Genomic DNA, 23,029 nt, shown 5'->3' with positions numbered 1-23,029 from the left:
TGCCTGCGGGGCCTGCGGGGCGCGCTGCCTCCCGACGTGCGACACGAGGCGGCCGCGCTGGTGGCGCTCGCGGGCCCCGTGGTGAGTGCGCGGCCCCACGCCCCCCAGACGGCGGCCCAGCCTGGGCGCAGCGCAGCGCCTGCTGCCGGCGCTCCCGGAGCCTCCCCCGCGCGGGCTCTGCGTCACGCTCGCGCTCCCCTTCCTTTTCCCTCCGCAGTTCCTGGCGCAGCTGATGATCTTCCTCATTAGCGTCGTCAGCTCCATCTTCTGCGGCCATCTGGGCAGAGTCGAGCTGGACGCCGTCACGCTCGCGGTGTCGGTAGGTGTCCGCCCCTCGCCTCTTGCCTTCGGGGTCGACCCGGTGGTGGAGCCTCGGAATTGGCGTTGTCTGATGGCAGAGGTCTTCCTTGCCCGGTCGGACCTTGACCCTGGGGTTCCTGTCTTGGCCTTGTCTGTTGGTTTGAAAGAAGGTCGTGTCCAGGCGTGTGCGCGTCGTCGTAACCCTCCGGCCAGGGATGGCAGGGAATTGGTGACAATGATAGAAATCGTGCTGGGGAAACGAACAGAACTGCCTTACCCCCCTACCCCCACCCCGTTACAAAATCAAATCAAAGAACTTAGAGGTAATGTAGGTTGTCTGCCATTGGTTCGAGTTACACAGCTCGTGATGGACGCAGTATTTCACACTCGTCCTAAAGTGGCTCCCCGTGGGCCGTGGGTTGAAATGGCCCCTCCTTCAAGGTCTTTTGTCCCTGGGTTTTTGTTAGTGATGTAATGGAAAGGGGCCACGCTCTTGCCTTTCATCCAGGCTTTCAGGGAAAGTGAAAAACCCTTCCAAGGGGTGACGGCAAGGTGAATCTCCCAGTCTTAGAAAATGTCCCCTCTGCCCCCACTGGAGGTGGATCTGTGCCCCGAGATGAGGGCGGGACCACCGAAGTTTCTCGGTTGGCTTTATGGCTGGGACGACCTCACTATGTGGAATGAGGCGTTTTATTTACAAGTCTGTCATTGAGTGAACTAATTCAGGTGAAGGGATATTTCTGCTTCCTTTCAAAGTTTACGTGGGGCTTCTAGAAAGAGTCAAGAAAGAAGAGAAGCTTTATAGATCGGCTATTAACTATGTCCCCTGGAGAGGATGAACTTGATCCCTCCCCCCACAGGTCACTGTGGCCCCTGAGACACCTTGAACTCCTGGTCATTCTGTTGGCTGTGAACAGATATTAATACTGGGTTGTTATTGGGAACTTGAAGGGACACTTTCTCTCTGTTTCTCCATGGGGCCCATAGTGGGGGGAAGGGGTCTACCTTCCAGCTTCCAAACTTTTCTTTCCCAGTGTCTTTTCTTAAAAACTTTTTAAAATTATTATTATTATTATTTTTTTACTGAGCTGTAATAATCGACATACAGGTGTATAAGGTAATAATTTGTTATGTGTATATAGTGCAAAATAATCACCATTATAAATTTAGTTACATCTGTCACTAAACACAAGACTTTTTTCCACGTGATGAAATCTTCCAAGATTTAGTAATTTTCAAACGTGCAATACGGTATTATTAACTATAGTCCCTATGCTGTACATTGTATTCCCACATTTACATATTTTGTCGCTGGAACGTTCTGCCCTTTGACTGCCTTTACCCAGCTCCTCGGCCCCCAGCCTACCCCCCAGTCTCTCATAATCCCCAGTCTGCCCTTTGTATCTATGTGTTTAGTTTTCTTTTGTTCAGATTTCACATATAGGTGAGATTCTACAGCATTTGTCTTTGACCGGCTTATTTCACTTGGCATAATGCCCTCAGGGTTCATCCATGTCATGACAGAAGGCAAGATTTTCTTCTTTTTTATGGCTGAGTCATACTGTGTGTCGGAGCTCGCACACGTGGGTGTGGACCACATTTTCTTTATTCGTGTATCCATCAGGGGACACTTGGGTCATTTCCTTATCTTGGCTTAGGAATAAGCAGTGAACATGGAGGGGCGGGGGGGCAGATATCTTTTTGAGTTAGTGTTTTTGTTTTCTTTGGTTAAATACCTAGAATTGGGGGGCGCCTGGGTGGCTCAGTGGGTTAAAGCCTCTGCCTTCGGCTCAGGTCATGATCCCAGGATCCTGGGCATCAGGCTCTCTGCTTGGCGGGGAGCCTGCTTCCCCTGCTCTCTCTGCCTACTTGTGATCTCTGTCTGTCAAATAAGTAAATAAAATCTTTAAAAAAAAGAAAACAACCCAGAAGTGGGATCGTGGGATCGTATGGAAGTTCTGTTTTTAAGCTTTCTAGGATCCTTCCTAGTGTTTTCCCAGGTGGCTGCACCAGTTGGCGTCCCCTCCCATAGTTAACAAGAATTTCCCATCTTCTCCAACACTTCTTATTTTCTGTCCCAGACTTTCACAGGTGTGCCGTGGTAGTTCCTTGTGGTTTTAATTTGCATTTCCTTGAGGATGAGTGATGTTGAGCATCTTTTCGAACATTCGTTGGTCCTTTGTATGTCTTTGGAGAAATTTGTATTCAGATCCTCTGCCCAGTTTCTAATCAGGTTGTTTGGGGTTCTTTTACTGTTGAGCTGGATGAGTTCTTCGTCTCTTTGTAGATGAGCTCTTTACCAGATACACGATTTGCAGATATTTTCTCCCATTCGGTAGGTTGGCTTTGCATTTTGTTGGTGGTTTCCTTTACGGGGTAGAAGCTTTTGAGTGTGGTGTAGTCCCACTAGCTTGCTTTGGCTTTTATTAACCAGCTGTTAAGCTATAACTAATTTCTAAGAAGACAGCAGGCCCAGTATCAAAATTATTCATGAGGGGCGCCTGGGTGGGTCAGTCACTAAGCGTCTGCCTTTGGCTCAGGTCTTGATCCCAGGGTCCTGGGATGGAGCCCCACATTGGGCTCCCTGCTTGGTGGGAGACCTGCTTCTCCCTCTCCCACTTTCTCTGCTTGTGCTCCTTCTCTCGCTGTCTCTCTGTCAAATAAATAAAATCTTAAAAAAAAAAACTATTCATGAAAGCTGGATACATTTAAAAATGTTCTGCCTTATGAAAAATTGTCGGTGGAATGAGAGGATTTATCAAAGTGTGTTTTTAAAAATTATATATTTTTAAAAGATTTTATTTATTTGAGAGCGAGAGAAAAAGAGAGAGAGAAAGAGAAAGCACAACTAGGAGGAAGGGCAAGGAAGAAGCAGGCTCCCAACTGAGCAGAGACCTAATGCGGGGCTCGATCCTGGGGTTGTGACCTGGGCCGAAGGTCCAGGGGTCGTGACCTGGGCTGAAGGCAGACACTTAAATGACCAAGCCACCCAGGCACCCCAAAGTGTTTGTTTTTTAAAATAAAAGAAGATTAAGGGGCGCCTGGGTGGCTCAGTGGGGTAAGTTGCTGCCTTCGGCTCAGGTCATGATCTTAGGGTCCTGGGATAGAGCCCTGCATCGGGCTCTCTACTCAATGGAGAGCCTGCTTCCCTTCCCCTCTCTCTGCCTACCTCTCTGTCTACTTGTGATCTATGTCTGTTAAATAAATAAATTAAATCTTTAAAATAAAATAAAAGAAAAGAACATTAAATTTTTTTTTTTAAAGTAATCTCTCCCCCTTACGTGGGGCTCAAACTCACGACTCCAAGACCAAGAGTCCCATACTCTACCAGCTGAGCCAGCCAGGCACCCCCTGGGAACATTTATTTATACTCTACCTTGCTTCCTGAAAAGTTTGAGTTGGTTTATAAAAATACTTCCAAGACAGAAGGATAAATAAATAGCTGGTAGGATAGGGTCAAAGAAACGTGCACAGAAAAAGACTCAGCTGGGAGTGGTTAGCACCCGAGAAGGTGCAAATTGTACTCTGGACTCCCCGCCCTGGTAGTTTCCAGAAATTCCCAGCATGCCCAAGATGTTACGGAGCCCTGTACTCAGGGGAAGGACGGCCTTTCTGATACCGAGTCAGAGGAATGTCTCTTGCCTCCTTTGGTAAAGTGGAAGATGGTGTCCTGGACAGCTTGCCACGGAGATACAGGGCAAGTCCAGAACCGGCTGAGCATACAGGCAGTCACCGTATGGGAAGGGGGTGACGTCAGAGCTTGGGGTTAGCAGCCCTTGACGGGAGTCAGGGCAGACTCTGACAAGGACCCTGACCTGGGGAGAGACTCGGAGCCCTCCAGGAAGAGGAACAGGGGGGCTTCCCTGTCTTTTCCTGGAAGGCTGAGGAGTGTTTGGAGTTTTAAAGATGTTTATTTATTTATTTGACAGACAGAGATTACAAGTAGGCAGAGAGGCAGGCAGAGAGAGAGAGAGAGAGAGGAGAAAGCAGGCTCCCTGCTGAGCAGAGAGCCTGATGCGGGGCTCGATCCCAGGTCCCTGGGATCATGACCTGAGCCGAAGGCAGAGGCTTTAACCCACTGAGCCACCCAGGCGCCCCATGGAGTTTTAAACCTTGACGCTGCCCTGGGCTGGCAAGCAGAGTACAGGGTGTCTTGGCGTGGGTGCCTCCTGCTGTGCCCTGGCCCGGGACCTGGGGACTTGCTCCGCGTGTGGCCTGTCACCGACTCCCCGGGGGGGCTAGAGTCCGTGACCTTGGTCAGCCAAGAAATTAACTCACCGGGGGGTCGACCTCCCTGCTAAAGATGAGATGGGGTATGAAAACGAGGGCCTCCAGCTCCCCCCTACCCCCTACCGGCCACTACAAAACAACACATTGGGCTGTGCTCTCCATTGTCTCCAGGGGCCCAGGCTGAGGCCGAAGCCAGTGGGTGACCCAGAACGAGTCCCCGTGTCTCACTAAAGGATTAAAGCCCGGGGCCAGCCTTCCCCGCCTCACGCCACTACCTGGATGGCCGTAGCTTTCTGGAACTTGTGGCAAGCTCGTGGCACCTGCTCAGGACAGGTTTGCCTCGTGCATCGAGGATCAGGGACCTTGCTGTCAGCTGCCAGTCACAACCTCACTTCTTCACAGAGATGTCGCAATGGGCACTGTGTGGAGAAAACTTAGGTGGTAAGACACCTTTGTCGACACGAAGGGATTGTGATCCTCTCATCAGAGGCTGCATTTCTGTTTACACTTGACAGTCAGCCGTTCAACCTGAAGGAGAAAGCCTTCCGCTTGCTCCTCGGAGATATTCACTCCTTGGTGTGGGGGGAGCCGCTGTCCCCGTTGGTCCCCGGGGTGCTGGCGCAAGCTCCGTGTTGTTCCTTGCAGGTGGTGAACGTCATTGGGATTTCCGTGGGAACTGGCTTGGCCTCCGCTTGCGACACTCTGATGTCTCAGGTGAGGACTCGTTTTGGTCAGTTACGTTTCCTGTGGGAAACCACGTAGGGGACTGTCCCCTCTGTGGCTTTTGTTGCCTTTTATCAAATATGATGCTGCTGGTGACTGGATATAAGGAGAGTCGGCTTCCCTATGTGCTCAGGTGGGGCTTTCTTTCCTTTTTCTTTCCTGTTATGATCTCTCCCACCCTAAAACTGCCCTCCCTCACCCGGTGTTGAAGACTCATGTGTCCATCTCCCGCTCCCATCTGTCTCCTGAGGTCCAGGCTTGAAAGTTGGTCATGTTCCAGACTTCTCAAACTCAGCTCAACCAGAACTATACTCATCAGACTTTCCCACCTGAACTGTTTCTCTCACAAGAATACACTGTCCTCCACTCAAGTCAGAATCCTTTATCTCCCATCTCTGTATGTTAGCAGAGAATCTGTTCATTTCTCTCTGTCCTCACTGGCTGTCATGGGATTGGGAATTCTGGTTGGGTGTGCTAGCATAATCAGAGGAGAGTCATATTCTGATCCAGGCCTTTCAATCCTAGGTCTGTCTTCCATCTCACCCACCTACTTTTTTGTTTTTTAAGATTTTATTTATTTATTTGACAGAGAGAAATCACAAGTAGGCAGAAAGGCAGGGAGAGAGGGAGAGGAGGAGGAAGCAGGCTCCTTGCCAAACAGAGAGCCTGATGCAGGACTCGATCCCAGGACCCTGAGATTATGACCTGAGCCGAAGGCAGAGGCTTAACCCACTGAGCCACCCAGGCGCCCTCATCCACCTACTTTAGAAGCACAGTGGTTTCCCCTATAGGATCCGAGATGCTTGGGGAGAAAGGCTTTATCCCATTCAATCTTGGAATCCCTAAGTTCAGCCTTGTGCTTTCTATACACTGGAAGTTTGTTGAATGAGTGACAGGAAGGCAGGGAAGCAGGCAGAGATGGGTAGATGCTGTCGACAGATGGTTGGGTAGATGGATGATGGATGGACAGGTGGATAAGTGTTTGGGTAGATGGTGGATAGGTGGTTGTGTGGATGGTGGATGGATGGATAGATGGTTGGGTAGATGGTAGATGAATGAGTGAATAGATGGGTGGTGGATAGGTGGGTGGGTGGATGTATGACGAATGGGTCCTGCCTTCAAACCCAATGCCTGGGAGAGTGAGGACAGGGTTGTGTCCCAAGGAAGGAGCAGCACTGGGCATATGGGGTGTCTCCTGAGCTGTTGTGCAGCTCCACGGCAATTTGTGCATGAAGGTGTCCCGAGATGGTTTCTATGGGTTAAGCCAGACATGGCTCTAAAGGAATTAATGCGATTTAAGCTCAAGTTAGCTCTGGATTGGCATGGTGTAGGATGTGAGTTTTTATTTTAAACTAGTTTTTTGTCCTTTTCTTGCACCATTTATTTTTATTCATATTTAAAAAAAACAAAGACTACATCTATGATTTATTTCACCATCTTTCAATATATAATGGGCATTCTTCTGTATTAGTAAATGTATTCCATAATAGCACATTGTTTCCTGGATTTTTATTTTTTAAAAAGATTTTATTTATTTATTTGACAGAGAGAGAGAGAGAGATCACAAGTAGGCAGAGAGGCAGGAGAGAGAGGCGGAAGCAAGCTCCCCACTGAGCAGAGAGCCTGATGTGGGGCTTGATCCCAGGACCCTGAGATCATGACCTGAGCTGAAGTCAGAAGCTTAACCTACTGAGCCACCCAGGCATCCCTTTAATCTTAGTTTTTAAAGTTCTTTTTTATTTGACACACAGAGAGAGCACAAGCTTGGGGGTGGGCAGCAGAGGGAGAAGCAGGCTCTCCAAGCCTGATGTGGGATTCAATCCCAGGACCCCTGGATCATGACCTGAGCCCAAGGCAGCTGCTCAACCGACTAACCACCCAGACGCCCCTTAAATAGCCTTTTAAAAAGATTGTAAAAAAAATTAATAAAAAATAAAATAAAAAGATAGTTAAAGGTCAAGTACATATAGAAACCTCAGATTACGTAGAAAAATATTTAAACAAGATGGGGGAAAAATCACTAAAATTTAATCTTCTGAGTTATCTCTATTAACTTTTTGGTGACTGTCCTCCAAACACTTCCATCTGTGTACACTCACACATCCACACCATTCCAAAATCTGCATGGTTTTAAACCATGTGTTTTGGAGAACGTGGAATGAAGCAGGTGCACACATTCCCTTTATAATATTATTTGTCATGTATATTGCTTTTTAAAAAAATTTTGTTTATATTGCTTCTTGTACTGTACTTTTAGGTAGACCCCTTTTGGGTGTGAAAGGAGATAATCATTCTGGTTACTTGAAGGAAAGGGAATGTGGGAAAAGCTCCACGAGACCCAGACTCAGCCAGGCCACTGTGAGGTCACAGCCCCTCGGCCTGGGTCGGGTCTGCTTCTGTCTGGGGCCTGCCCTGTCCTCCCCTGGACGGCTCTCTTCTCCGTGCTCTTGCCACCCAGTGGCTGCTCAGCTCTGGCTTCTGTACCCTTGTCCCTCCTAGGCTTCAGCAGGTTATGTCATTTTTCCATCGACCCTGTCTCACTGTGGAGGCCACTGGGGCAGCTGCCGTGTCCCTCCCCGGTCCCAGACACGCAGCTTGCCCTGTGCCTCTCCCAGATGGCTCTCAGCACACCGTGGCACTCTTTTTATATTTAAGTCAGTTTTAAGTTTTTTTTTTTTAAGATTTTATTTATTTATTTGCCAGAGAGAGAGAGCACAAGCAGGCAAAGCGGCAGGCAGAGAGAGGGGGAAGCAGGCTCCCTGCTGAGCAGAGAGCCCGATGCGGGGCTCGATTCCAGGACCCTGATCATGACCTGAGCTGAAGGCAGAGGCTTAACCCACTGAGCCACCCATGTGCCCCACACCGTGGTGTTCTTTACCGTTATGTGTTTCTTCTCTCAAGTCCTTTGGAGGCAAGAACCTAAAACGCGTGGGGATCATCCTTCAGAGAGGAATCCTCATCTTGCTGCTGTGCTGCTTTCCGTGCTGGGCCGTCTTCATCAACACGGAGCGCATCCTCCTGCTTTTAAAGCAAGACCCCGAAGTCTCCAGGTCAGCAGTGTCACTCATGTCAGAACCCCAGGTTCAGAGTAAGGGGCTGTCTGGTCCTCTTTCCCACGTCCACGTTCCCTGGACTTGAATCCTGTGGCAAACAGAAGCTGTGACGTGCGGACCATAGGAGAGAGGACTGGTGGGGACCACTTGACACGGGGTGACACAGTGACCTGGTGCCATGTCCCGAGTGAAAAGATGCAGGACAAGAAAGTGTGTTTTGTAAACGCGCAGAGTACTTCTCTCCTCCCAGAAGCAGAACGGCAACACAGTCTCCTTCCCGGTTTTTTTTTTTTTTCTTCTTCCCATTTGTTTTACGAGTTGGGGTGTTATTTATTTACTTTTTAAGCTAGAATTCCAGCAAGCTCTGTGGGATCGCCTACAGGGTACGTGGGATGCGGGGAGGCATCTCTGCTCTTCTGGAAGACTGTTTGGCTGGCTTCAGTGTGAGATACACCTACAGTCCTGACTCAGTTTCTAACTCTTGCCCAGTTTCCAGTTCATGTTGCTGTGTGTTCCTTCTACCTTTTGGCGAAGAACGAGCTGGGAGGTGTGAAGTCCGGCTTTCCTGCAGCCTGCCTACTGTAGGGTTGATTTGGGTTGTTGAAAAAGTCTCATAAGAGCATTAAATTTCCCCATGTAAATTATGTTCAGTTTTAATTTTTAGGAAGTACTGCATGGATTCAGTTTGAGGAACTATGATCAGCAATTGTTTGAACGTTAACCAACGGCTGCTTGTTGTATATTTCAGGATAGCCCAGATTTATGTGATGATTTTTATTCCTGCTCTTCCTGTAAGTGTCAAGGGTATTTTTTTTTATCTTTCATTTTTTAAACGTTGATTGATTGATTGATTGATTGGAGTGAGAAAGAGAGAGGGCGAGAAGATGAGCGGGGGGAGGGGCAGAGAGAGAAACAGACTCCCCGCTGAGCAGGGAGCCCAACTCCGGGCTCAATCCCAGGACGCTGGGATCAGGACCGGAGCTGAAGGCGGACGCCCAACCGACTGAGCCACCCAGGCGCCCTGCGTTGCACCGTGTGAAGCCGTTCATGAATGTGGTCATGTGTGTGTCTCCGTCCTTTCATTTATATAATGCTGTTCCTGTGTCCGTTCTGCAAGTATCTCTTGGACCTGCCATCCCTCCCTTTCTGATTCTTAAAGCTCGTACCACTTTGAGGTCCAGCAGCTTACAGGAAATACACACGCTGATCATGGGAAGAACTTCCCTTCCTTATGCCATGATTACTCTTGATTGCAAGCTAATCAGGATGTTTCCGGGGCTCCCCGGGGATTTGGGGAGGTACCCCCCCCCCGCCATTGGTACCCTCAGAGCTGTTCATATGTCAAGACAGTGAGCTATTTTCTGCTTCAGCCAGTTAGAGGTTGACTTGTCCGTTCTGTCAGGCAGTCCTTTCTGGAAGATTCCAAACAGCATGCTAGCATTTAATGGTGTGGCTCTGGTTCTCCGATTTTGTGGTCTTTCATCAAGAGGAAGTATCTTGAAAAACGGAACTCACAGGGACTGTTGGAATGACACTTTGATATTAACGAGGGCGTTTCCGGTTTCATCTTACAGGCAGCCTTCCTCTTCCAGCTGCAGACGAGATATTTGCAAAGCCAGGTACAGGTTCTTTGTCTTTTCTTACTCCACGGTACTGAAAATGTAAAGTATTCTTAGGGCATTTTCTATGAAAGTAATTCACAGGTTTTGTTGTTTTGTTTTATTTTTTTCCTGGAATTCTACCCAGAGCTCCTTGTTGGGGAGACCTGATGTCTCATGGATGGATTTTGTCCAGCTCAGGGGAGACACCCGTCTCCATCTGACTGACTCCTGCGCCCACCCCTGGTGTTACTGTGCAGTCCGCACCCTCCACCCCTTACCTCTCCCGTGGGCTACCTACCAGCTCGGCGTCTGGGCCCAGGCCTGGCCCTGGTGCCTCTGTTTTTGGGGAAGAGATTGCAGAGTTCCAAGGGCCACACCCCAGAAGTGCCCAGGGTTCACGGTGCCCCGAGTACACCCGAGGGAGAAGGGACACAGGTGAGACGGGCAAGGGTAGAGGTGAGGGGTGACCTCTGGCTCACCACGCCACCCTCCCCAGTCCCTCTTTCCTGAGCTGCCTGCTTGCATCCGTGTGACTTCTGTGCACTGAAGCCACTCTTTGTTGTTTTTTTTTAAGATTGTATTTGTCAGAGGGCAAGAACGTGAGCGTGAGCTGTGGGAGAGGCAGGCCGGCGATTGCCCTGTGCTGTCATTTAAAATGACATAAAAAATCCATAACTCGGATTGCTCCCCTGTTAGGAAGACTCCCTCTTCCTCCTGCCTATCTCATCGCTCTCACAGACTCCCTCCCCGGGAGGCGTGGTGGCTGTTTCCGCACCACACAGTCCCACCAGAGCAGCTGCCTGGCCTACCTCTTAACTCGATTATTCGATCGCTCTCTGCCTGCATGGACGGGGACCGCCCACAGGTGGAGGGCTCGTCCCACCTTCTAGCCTCCCCACCTCCACATGCCGATGGCAAGTCCAGGCTGCACCTGGGTGACCGATAGGCTGCAGATCGGAAGCTTCCACGACCCCCTGCTCAGGTTCCACTAATTTAATTAGAGCGACTCAGGGAACCGAGGACAAGCCTGCTTACTATCTACCAGTTCATTATCAGAAGAAATGACAAAGAATGCCGACAGCACCCACCCCGCCGGCGAGGTCTGTGGGAAAGGGGTGCCATCTTCCCATCACGTCCTTACATTCACCAGCCTGGAAGTTTCCTGAATCGTGTGCTTTTGGGAGAGGCAAGATTGATCATTATGAGAGAGGGGCTGAAACAGTTGAGCTTCTAACCCTGGCTTGGTGTTTCTGGTGACCAGTTCCCATCCGGGAGCCCACTCACAGTCCCCCCATTGTGACAGAGGGCACCCTTGTCACCTAAGACATTCCAAAGGATTTAGGAACTCCATGTCAAGAACCCGGGTTGAAGACCATATATTAGAACAAAGGACTCCCCCTGGTGCTCTTATCCCTGGGGGAATCACAAGGGATTTAGGAGCTCTGTGCGGGGAACTGGGGGGAGAGAGGGGCCGAGACTAGTGTATGTGTCTTCCCTTATTTCATGCCACCTGATTAGCTCTTGAAAAAGGCTATTTGTTTTCTTCTTGGGGATTTTAGGGCATCATCATGCCGCAAGTGATCACTGGGATTGCAGCGAATGTGATCAACGTGGGCATGAACGGCCTCCTGCTCTATGCCCTGGACCTCGGTGTCGTGTAAGTAGCGACCCTCTCATTCCCCAAATCCCGAGTGCGTGCTGGGTGCCAGCTCCAGTCCGAGGGGCTGGGATATGGGGGAGTGAGGCAGCCCGGGAGGGAGCCCTGACAGGTGTCCCTTAAGACAGGGCAGGGGCTGGTGCTCAGGAGGGGCAGCCAGTCCAGGCTTTGGGGAGGGAGTGAGGGGCTTAGTTGGGGGAGATGAGGGAGAATGTTCTGGAAAAAGTGCTGTGTGAGCCGGCACCTGCATGTCAGACTGGAGTTAGCCTGAGGAGCCTGTGCAGACGGAGGTGGGAACCTAAGCAAAGGCAGGAGCAGGGGCAGAGCACGGTGGGGAATTTTCCCACTCTCTCTGAGTTGTAGGAAATTGAGCCAATTCCATCTTTATGAAGCTGGAGAACATGAGGATCCCATGGAGGCGCCATGCGGTCTATCCCTCCCCTAAACCTCCCAGTGTGCGCTGGCCCAGAGCCGCCTCCCCTGCAGGTGGCGGGCTTGGTCCCACCAGTGCCTGGAGACGCAGCCCTGAGCCCTGGCAGTGTCTGGATGCCTTAGGGCACCGTGTTTCTTCCTAAATGAAAACTGGTTTAGCGGGTCTTGATCGACACTTTAAAAAATGAGGTATATTATGAATGACATAGAATAAAATGTGATAGAATAGGAAACGTGAGAAGATACGGGCGTATTTTCAGGGGACGTTTGTTCCTGCATGTGTGTGCACGTGTGTACACATATTGTTGTGGGTACCAGGTAGTGATAGAAAATTTCTTTCCTACTGTTACTTGCAGTACGAAATATATATAAAAGACATTAAATAAAGGAGAGTGGAGAGGTGGAGTATAAGAATAATCAATGAAAAAAGTTTTGTAACATCTTTATGCCAAGAGCTGAAAGAGGCTTTGGCTGGGGGTGGGGGTGGGGGGGGTGAGTTAGAGTCGACAGGTTTGTGAACTGGTGACGTCAACCCACATAAACAGCTAAGTGGGGGGTCCGGGTTTCCCCTGCAGGTGAACCTTACAGACCCTCTCTTAGAAGTTTCTTGAACAAAATAAATAAAGAAAAATCTTTTTAAAAAAAAAGTTTCTTGAACAAATCTACAAAGGACAGTTTGGGGGGGTAGTTGGGTAAGAGGAGAAGAACCCACGGGAATGGATTAATCGGTGATAAAATTCAAGGATCGGTCAGAAGAGTGAAGTGAAAAAATAGAAAGCAAGCATCCCCGGGCTCCCTGTGCCAGGACGTGGCATCATTTTATCCCTGGGATAAAATATCTGTCGAGGATGTTCTAAGGTTATCTTGTAATAGTAAACAATTTATTACAATCTTGAGAAGTAATACCGCTATGAACCTTAGACCAGTATTTTGAACATAGTAGCTGTGTTTTGATACTCCATGTATCTATGTGTAAGAAGTTATCTGATGGGTTATTTGAGGCTGTGAGGACAAAGAATGGTGACACATGTTTATATGTTCTTTTTGTTTTTTGGATGATGAGTAGTCACCTTTGGGTCTTCCAAAATTTAGCATTGCTAGAAAGAAAACAAGTCTGTCTTAAGTGGGTACTGTATTTAGACCATTAAAAGGTAGCTTACGGGTTCTAGGCTTTTCTTTTTTTTTTTTAGGATTTTTAAAAAAATTTATTTGATAGACATCACAAGCAGGCAGAGAGAGAGAGGAGGAAGCAGGCTCCCTGCCAAGCAGAGAGCCCGATGCGGGGCTCGATCCCAGGACCCCAGGATCATGACCTGAGCCGAAGGCAGAGGCTTAAACCCACTGAGCCACCCAGGCACCCCCGGGTTCTAGGCTTTTCTAAAGACTGATTCTCTAATGGAGCCAAAGCTCGTCAGGGGTAGCCTGTTTCTTTGTACTTGCACAGAAGACACTCACAGGGAATGATCACGTTCTCTCCCTCAGAGGATCTGCCTGGGCAAACACCACTTCCCAGTTCCTCCTGTCTGCTCTTCTTTTCCTGTATGTGTGGTGGAAAAAAATTCACGTCGACACCTGGGGAGGTACGAGGACTTTGATTTCTTACATTGTTATTTGTTATTCAGAAGGATGTAATTCCGGTTTGGGGAATTGTCCCCCGACCCCGAGAGTTTTTTGTGTTGTTGTGGTTTTTTTTTTTTTTTTTTTTAGTCTTTTGGAAAATTTAAAAATTATAGAAAATATTTAAATTGGTCAAAATATAAAAGTTACAGGTCAATATGAGATTTTTTAAATTTTATTTTATGTCTGCGAAGGCAGCTTTTGGTTATAGAAAACCCATTGGCAGCTGTTCGGTTGTAAGAATTGAAGCTTAATGAATTAAAATTGCGGATACGAAAGTCCTGACTGTTCTTTGCAACTCATCCTGGTGTAGTAAAGCAGAGCTGGGTTAATGTCTTATCAACGCACATGAACAGCCTGAACTCAAAAAACCGGTTTAACTTACGAGGTAGCTCAATTCTCTTAAATAGTGTAACATGCATTTGTAAATCAGTAAAATGTGTGGTAAGGCATCTATCACAGAAAACTTGCCAGTCTTAACCATTTTAAGTGCCCTTCAGTACGTTCACGACATTGGGTAAACATCACCACCATCTCTTTCAAAAACATTCCTATCACCCCAAATAGAAACCTGTACCAGTTAAGCAATAACTCCCCATTTCCCCCCTTCAGCCCCTGGTAACCTCCAGTCTACTTCCCTTTCATCTTGTGCCTTGAAACCTTGCTGGACCCGTTCGTTACCTCTAGCAGCTTTCTCGTAGACTCTGGGTGTTTCTACATGCAGGATCATGCCATGTGTGAACAGAGAGCATTTTACTTCTTCCTCCCCAGTTTTGATGCCTTTTATTTCTTTTCTTCATTAATCGATCTGATAGAACTTCCAGGGCAGTGCTGGATAGCAAAAGTGAGAATCTTCATCTTGTTTCTGATTTCAGGGGTAAAATTTTGAAGTTTTCAGTCTTTGGCCATCGATACCATACGTGTGCGATGTTCACAGAAGCCCTTCTCAGGTTGAGGAAATTGCCTCTGTTCCTAGTTTGTTGAGTGTTTTTGTGCATAAAAGGGTGTTGTTGTTGTTTTTTTCTCTCTGTTAACTGAGATGATCAGTATTTGTTTCTCCCCCTCTTTGTCTTATTAATGTGATGTGTTGCACTGATTGGTGTTAATCATCGCTTGTGTTTCTCGGGTAAATCCCATTGGGTCACAGCGTATGATCCTTTAATATGCTGCTGGGTGCAGTTTGCTAGCATTTTGTCAAGGATTTTTACATTCGTATTCATCAGGGATGTTGCTCTGTGATTTTCTTTCCCTGTGTTGTCTTTTTTTTTTTTTAAGGATTTTATTTATTTATTTGATAGAGATCACAAGTAGGCAGAGAGGCAGGCAGAGAGAGAGAAGAGGAAGCAGGCTCCCCGCTGAGCTGAGGGCCCGATTCGGAGCTCGATCCCCGGACCCTGAGATCATGACCTGAGCTGAAGGCAGAGGCTTAATCCACTGAGCCACCCAGGCGCCCCAACCTGTGTTGTTTTAATCTGGCCTTCGTATCAAGGTGATGCTGGCCTCATAGAACGAGGCTATGAGTTCGGTAGTGTTACTCTTTTATTTTTTGGAAGAGTTTGAGAAACTCAAACTTGGTGTCAGTTCTACTTCAGATGTTTGCTTTAATTCACCAGTGAAGCCCTAAGAGTTGGACTTTTCTCTGTTGGGAAATTTTGATCACCTATTCAATCTTTTATTGAAGGTTTGTTGAAGTTTTCTTTTTTTTTTTTTTTTTAAGATTTTATTTATTTGACAGAGAGACAGACAGCAAGAGAGGGAACACAAGCAGGGGGAGTGGGCGAGGGAGAAGCCGGCTTCCCGCCGAGCAGGGGATCCGATGCGGGGCTTGATCCCAAGACCCTGGAATCATGACCTGAGCCGAAAGCAGACGCCCAAAACACTGAGCCACCCAGGCACCCTATTGAGGATTTCTATTTCTTTTGGGTCAGTTTAGGTGATTCTCGTGTTTCTAGGAATTTTATCATGTCATCTAGTTATCTCATTTGTTTCCATATAGTTGTTCCTAGTACTCTCTTATAATCCTTTTTATTAGTGTGAGGTTCGTAGTAATGTCCCCACTATTATATGTGATTTTAGTTATTTACATCTTCACCCTTTTTCTCTTGGTCAGTTTACCTAAAGTGTTGTCAGTTTCATGGATCTGTTTCTGCCCCCCCCCCCCCCCGCCCCAAAGAATCAGTTTTTTGTTTCTTCTGTTATTTTTCTGTTCTGTATTTCTTTTATCTCTGCTTTACTCTTCAGTAGTTATATTGTCTTAGCTTTGGGTTCATTTGCTCTTTTTCTGTTTTGAAACTCAATGTGTAAAATTAGTTTTATCAATTTGAGAGCTTCTCCCTTTCTTAATGTAGGCATTTACAGCTATAAATTTCCCCTGGAGTGCTCCTTCCCTGCATTTCATCTGACATGTTACATATTTGTTTTCTTTCGTTTCAGAGTATTTGCTGATTTCCTCTGTTTTTTTTTTTTTTTTTTTAATGATTATTTAGTTGACAGAGAGATCGCAAGAGAGAGAGAGCACAAGCAGGGGGAGCAAGCAGGCAGAGGGAGGGAGAGAAGCAGGCTCCCTGCTGAGCAGGGAGCCCAATGTAGGATCCTGGGATCATGACTTGAGCCGAAGGCAGAAGCTTAACTGACTGAGCCACCAGGGGCCCCTCCCCTGTGCTTTGTTTAAGAAGGTGTTTAATTTTTACGTATATGTGAGTTTTTCAGATTTCCTTCTAGTATTGGTTTCTGTCCTTATTCTGTTGTGATTGGGGAAGATACTTTTTATCACTTCAGTCTTTTTATTTATTTTTTTAAATAAAAAAAATTTTATTTTTAAAAAATTTTTTAACTTTTTTTTAAATATATGTATTTAATATATATGTGTATATATATACATATATATGCATACATATATATGTATATATATTTATGTTTCAGTCTTTTTAAATGAATTTAAACTTGTTTTGTGGCCTAACATATGGTTTGTCCTGCAGAATGTCCCGTGTGCACTTGAGAAGAATGTTGCTGGTATGGGGTGGAGTGTTCTGGAGATGTCTGTTAGGGCCAGCTGGTGTATAGTATTGTGTTAAGTCCTCTGTTTACTTAATGATCTTCTGTATAGATGTTCCATTCATTACTGAAAATTGTGTGCTGCTGTCTCCAACTGTTTTGTGAAATGGATTCTCCAGTTCTGTCAACGTTTGCCTCATCTTTTGGGGGACTGTGTTGTGTGGTGCGTACATGTTTATAATTGTTAGATCTTCTTGATGAACTGACTGTTTCATCAATATATAATGTTCTTTTGTCCTTTCTAACATATTTGACTTAGAGTTACTTTGTCTCCTATTAGTATAGCCATCCTGGCTCTCTACTATTTGGATGGGATATATTTTTCTGTCCTCTTTCTTTCAGCTCATTTGTTGGTTGGTAAGTCACTCTGTCGCTGAAAGTGAGTCTCCCCTTGAGAGCATATGGTTAGATCATGTTTTTTAGTGCATTCCATCCGTCTCTGCCTTTCGATTGGAAAATTTAATCCCCTTACATTCCAAGTGATTACTGATAAGGGTGCACTTTCTTTGCCATTTTACTATTTGATTTCTATAGGTCTTATACATGTTTTTGTGTTTCTTTTCCTCCCCTACTGCCTTCTTTTGTGTTTAGTTGAGGGTTGGTTTTTTTTTTTTTTTTTTGGTAGTGAACTGTTTTGATTCCATTCTCATTTCCTTTGTGTAGATTAGATTTTTTTTCTTCATAGTTACCGTGGGGATTATACTTACATACTTAACATAAATTTCTAACAATCCTGTTTGAATCGATACCAGCATAACTTAAGGAGCATCTGAAAATGCTGCTTCTGTACACCTCTCTCCCCACACCTTTCGTTATTGTCATCACTGATTACATCTTCATTCTTGTGTGCCTGGTAACGAAGACTCATAATTCTTTTCTGTGCATTTGTCTTTTGTTGGAGTTACAATCCAAAGATAAAATAACGCTGATTTTTCTCCTTGCCGTTATAGTTACCTTTACTGGAGGGCTTTATTTGTTCACACAACTTTGAGTTACTTTCTGGCATCTTTTTATTTCAACCTGAAGGACTCCCTTTGACATTTCTTTTAGGGCAGGTCCAGTGGAAACAAAATTCCTCAGCTTTTGTTTATCTGGGTGTATTTTTTTTTTAAGATTTTATTTATTTATTTGACAGACAGAGATCACAAGTAGACAGAGAGGCAGGCAGAGAGAGAGGAGGAAGCAGGCTCCCCACTGAGCAGAGAGCCCAATGTGGGGCTCAATCCCAGGACCCTGAGACCATGACCTGAGCCGAAAGTAGAGGCTTTAACCCACTGAGCCACCCAGGCGCCCCTATCTGGGTGTATTTTAATTTCTCCCTCATTTTTTAAAAAAAGATTTTATTTATTCATTGGAGAGAGTGAGCATGAGAGAGGATTGCATGGGGGAGGAAGGAGAGGGAGAAGGCCAAGGCTCAACATGGGGCTTGATCCCAGGAGCCCAGGATCACAACCTGAACTGAAGGCAGATGCTTAACTGACTGAGCCACCCAGGTGCTCTGAATTTCTCCCTCATTTTTTAAGGACATTTTCATCGATACACAAGTCTTGGTTGACAGTTTTTTTCCCCAGCAATTTAAGTATGTCCTTCCACTGCCTTATGGCCTCTATGGTTTCTGATGAGAAGTTGGCTGTTAATTTTATTGCAGATTCCATGTATGTGATGAGTCATTTCTCTCCCCCTGCCTAAAAAATCCTTTGTCTTTTGACAGTTTGGTTATAATATGTCTTGCTGTGGATCTCACTGAGTTTATATAACTTGAGCTTCTCGGATGTATATATTCCTGTCTTTCTGGCAGCCATTAACTTACCTCCTATCTGTGGATTTGTCTATTCTGAACTTCTCACATAAATGAAACCATACAATATGTGGCCCTTGGTGACTGGTTTATCTCACTGAGCATAAAATTTTCAAGGTTCAGCCATGCTATGGTGTCTATCGGCACTTCATTTTTTTTTTAAAAGATTTTATTTACTTATTTATTTGACAGATCACAAGTAGGCAGAAAGGCAGCCAGAGAGAAAGGGAGAAGCAGGCTCCCTGCTAAGCAGAGAGCCCCATGCAGGGCTTGATTCCAGAACCCTGAGATCCTGACCCGAGCCGAAGGCAGAGGCCTTAACCCACTGAGCCACCCAGGCGCCCCACTTCATTTCTTTTTTTACAGCTGAGTAATATTCCATCGTAGGGGAACACCGTCCTTTACTTATCCCTTCAACAGTTAATGGATACTTGCTTTCCACTTCTTGGCTATTATGAATAGTACTGTCAACATTCATGTACAAAGTTTTGGGTGGATCTATCTCTCAGTTCTTTTGGGTAAATAGCTAGGAGTAGGATTTCTAGGTCATGTGATAATTCTATGACTAACCATCTACAGAACTGGCAGATATTTCCATACTGGGTACATGATTTTACATTCCCATCACAACCTCACCAGCATGGATTTTCTTTTCTTTTCTTTTCTTTTCTTTTTCTTTTCTTTTCTTTTCTTTTCTTTTCTTTTCTTTTCTTTTCTTTTCTTTTTCTTTTTTTTTTAAATTCCAGGTATCCTATTAGGTAGGAAGGGGGGATCTTATGATTTTGACTTTCATTTCCCTGATGGTGGATGATGTTGAGTATCTTGTGTTTCTTGGCTTGCTTGGCTCTTGTATTTCCTTCTCTCTTTACATTTTTTCAGCTCCTTGTCTGGCTGTGAGAACACTTTCTATCATGCCATACCATCAGACGCTTTACACATTTATGTGATTCTGTTACCCTGGCTTTCACCTTTCTCACCTGAGTAGACTCTGGGGTCTTTTCTGTCTGTTCTGCTAACTGGAACACACATTTCAGTGGCATCTGATTGGATTCTCTGTCTTTTGTTTTTTGCCCCATGTGTACAGCATTAAAGCCCAAATTACCGACTATTTAAAAGTGACAGTAAAGTACAGAGAATAACATAACCTCCATAATTTACAGTACCAGATTTAATAGATGGTAGCATTTTCTTTCTGCCACTTAAAAAATAAAGATTACAGATAGTCTTTGTGTTAGTTAGGATTTCATTCTGCTATGCATAACAATTACTTTAAAAAGATTGGAGTTTTATTTTTCTCTCCCCTTTAGGATATTCAGAGGTAGGTGTCTGGGGCTGTAACGTCTGTCTATAGTGTCATGGTCATGTGCAGGGCCTTAACTGTTGGTTATACTCAAACAGGTGGCCAGTTGGAGGGAGGGCTGGAATCCCACCTGGGCCTCATTCATCATGCGCCCTAGCACCGGACCTCAGCATGGATCTTCTGCCTGAGCTCTATGTCATGGTGTGGTATCCACCCGCAAGGGGCATTAAATAGGTTAATAGAGGTCCCTTCGTTGGCTCCAACATTGCTCTTGGGTTCCAGTTAGTAGGAACGAGGAGGGAGAAGAACAGGACATTCACTCCCTCGCTTTAAGTGTGGCAAAACTTCGGGAAAGTTGCCCACACCAATTCTGATTTGCCCCACTGGCCGGTACCTCACCATATGGTCATAATAAGTTGCAAGAAATGTACACGTGACCTCTAAGCTTTTTGTAAGTTTCTTTGTGTGAAGGGTAAGGACACGGATTTAGGTGGGCAAACAGTGGAGACCACCCGGGAACATAGCTCAGCTGTGGCTTTTCTGCCTTCACCCCGGATTCTCATTTGTCTTGCGGGATTTCTTGCATGCTCATGCTGGACAAAGAAGTTCCCTGAAGAAGTTATTTACCATTCTCCTGATGGGTCTGAATCCTTCTTAGATAAGCAAACTGACATTGTGGCATGCTCGCTTTCCATCAGCTGGGTCCCAGTATATTCATACAAATGCTGCAGACTCAAGATCGGAGTTTGCCCACAATAAGAAAAATACTAGATGCACATTTGAAAAGGAAACTAAGCTGTTAGAAGTGATAAAAGAAGAGCGAGCTTGGGCCCTCACACCTTAACTCTTTCTTATAATCAGCCTCCTTTCATTTTTCTTTTAACATACATTTATTTATTTATTTATAAAAATTTTATTTATTTATTTGGGATGGAGAAAATGAGAGAGAGAGAGAGAGAGCACAAGAGGGGAAAAGTCAGAGGGAGACGCAGACTCCCTGCGAGCAGGGAGCCCGATGCAGAACTTGATCTCGGGACTCCAGGATCCTGACCTGAGCTGGAGGAAGTCGCTTTACCGACCAAGCCACGCAGGCACAGCTTTCTTTTCACTTTCCAAAGCAGAAATGAATGGCATCTTAGGGAGCGTCTTCGCATCATGCTGGCCAGCCTCCACATCCAAACGCTGACGATGTTCAGTCATGTCCTCTTGTCAGATCACAATTCTTAATCATTTCAGATTCTTTCTGTTTCAAAGTCAAACTATTGCTCCAGTTCTGTAACAGCTTTGTTGAGTTATATGATACAGATACCTGTATGATATATAATATATAATATATATAACACATATATAATATATATTATAATAACTAATAATCTATAATATACCACATATTATATATATTTAACATATAAAATGGTGTATAGGGGCGCCTGGGTGGCTCAGTGGGTTAAAGCCTCTGCCTTCGGCTCAGGTCATGGTCCCAGGGTCCCGGGATCGAGCCCCGCATCGGGCTCTCTGCTCAGCAGGGAGCCTGCGTCCCTTCCTCTCTCTGCCTGCCTCTCTGACTACCTGTGATCTCTGTGTGTCAGGGTCCTGGGATTGAGCCCCACATCGTTAAAAAAAAAATAAGTCCCTGTCCTCATCGTGAGCCCCCGGCAACCACTAATCTGCTTTCAGTCTCTGTAGATTTAGCTTTTCCAAACCATCATGAATATTTTATGTGGTATGTAAACCATCCGATTATGAGGCAAACTAAGGGCCTCTGCGGAGGTGGCTAATTACCAATGATCAATAAACAAGGTAAGGAAGGTGATCTCACATATCCCATGTAAAGTGATTCTTAGCTCCTTGCTCAATTTTTGTCTGTTTTTATCTCCCACCACCGCTTAGTTGTTTTTTTTTTCTAAGATTTTATTTATTTATTTGACAGAAATCACAAGTAGGCAGAGAGGCAGGCAGAGGTGGGGGGAGGCAAGCTTCCCGCTGAGCAGAGAGCCCGATGCGGGGCTCCATCCCAGGACCCTGAGATCAATACCTGCAGAACGCAGAGGCTTAACCCTGTGAGCCACCCAGGTGCTGCTTAGTTTTAATGATAGAGGGAAAGGGCCATATCTAAATGGGTTTTTATAAACATAAATGTGTATTTGGGACCCTCTGCAGATCCAGCTCGTTGTACAAGGTTGGTGGATCCTTTAATGTTGGGAGGAGGGTCAGGATTTTGGTATGGACTGATTTACCTGTTGTGAAATTATTAACTGTTTAACATCCTTTAAATAATCAACATTTGTCTAAATATTCCTTCAGTGCTTACATAAGACCCCAAAACTTAGAATTGACAATTTAGACTTCCCAGACATTTAAACATTGGTTGTAAATTTATCACTTTCACACTTTTAATTAAAACCTTAGGTTTAATCTATCAATCCCATAAATGCTTCAAACCACCTTAAAAACAGTTTTGAGATTATATACAAAATGTTTGGGGGCACCTGGTGGCTCAGTTGGTTAAGCAGCTGCCTTTGGCTCAGGTCATGATCCCAGGGACCTGGGGCTCCCTGCTCAGCAGGGAGTCTGCTTCTCCCTTCCCCCAAACCCACTTGTGTTCTCTCTCTCTGTCAAATAAATAAAATCTTAAAAAAAAAGATTATATACAAAATGTTTAATGATTATAAAACTAATAGGTTTCTCACACTAAACTCATTTACAGAAGTCTTAATATGAAAAATGTGAATTTGTTATTTTTCATTTTCTTTTTTCTTTTTTTTTAATTTTTTAATTTTTTATTTTTTTAATTTTTTAAAATTTTATTTTTTTTAATTTTTATTATTTTTATTTTTTTTTTAAAGATTTTATTTATTCATTTGACAGAGATCACAAGTAGGCAGAGAGGCAGGCAGAGAGAGAAAGGAGGAAGCAGGCTCCCTGCTGAGCAGAGAGCCCGATGCAGGACTCGATCCCAGGACCCTGGGATCATGACCTGAGCTGAAGGCAGTGGCTTTAACCCACTGAGCCACCCAGGTGCCCCCATTTTCTTTTTTCTTATTCTTACTTCTGCTCTTATTTCTCCTCCAGGAACGATTTTAGTCCACCGGCCTATAGGGCAAGGTGACCTTCTCTGACGGGCTGGGTTTAAGGATGCTGGTGGCAGGCAGTGGTTCGGGTGGTTGACTTGGACTTGCCTTTCCAGATAGTGCCCTGCGTCTGTGACCTGGCATGAGAACCCTTCCCCTCCCTGTGGGTAGACTTTTCCATTACATCAAGTAT

General features: G+C 45.6%; 1 protein-coding gene across 1 annotated transcript in view; it reads left to right on the top strand.

Moving 5' to 3' along the window:
- The window catches only part of LOC116857338 (multidrug and toxin extrusion protein 2), a 63,849-nt gene continuing 40,820 nt past the window's right edge, over positions 1 to 23,029 (top strand). Inside the window, exons 1-8 of the mRNA XM_032841323.1 lie at positions 1 to 81; positions 218 to 319; positions 5,176 to 5,244; positions 8,155 to 8,303; positions 9,055 to 9,097; positions 9,881 to 9,925; positions 11,467 to 11,564; positions 13,479 to 13,576. Coding sequence (XP_032697214.1) covers positions 233 to 319; positions 5,176 to 5,244; positions 8,155 to 8,303; positions 9,055 to 9,097; positions 9,881 to 9,925; positions 11,467 to 11,564; positions 13,479 to 13,576 — 589 coding nt within the window. The 5' untranslated portion in view covers positions 1 to 81; positions 218 to 232. The remainder of the gene's footprint in view (positions 82 to 217; positions 320 to 5,175; positions 5,245 to 8,154; positions 8,304 to 9,054; positions 9,098 to 9,880; positions 9,926 to 11,466; positions 11,565 to 13,478; positions 13,577 to 23,029) is intronic.

This window comes from Lontra canadensis, unplaced genomic scaffold (assembly GCF_010015895.1).
Source record: "Lontra canadensis isolate GAN:19392208 unplaced genomic scaffold, GSC_riverotter_1.0 scaffold122, whole genome shotgun sequence".
In the NCBI taxonomy this organism is placed as follows: Eukaryota; Metazoa; Chordata; class Mammalia; order Carnivora; family Mustelidae; genus Lontra; species Lontra canadensis.
Note: the sequence above shows the minus strand (reverse complement) of the source record. Positions and strands in the feature narration are given on the sequence as shown.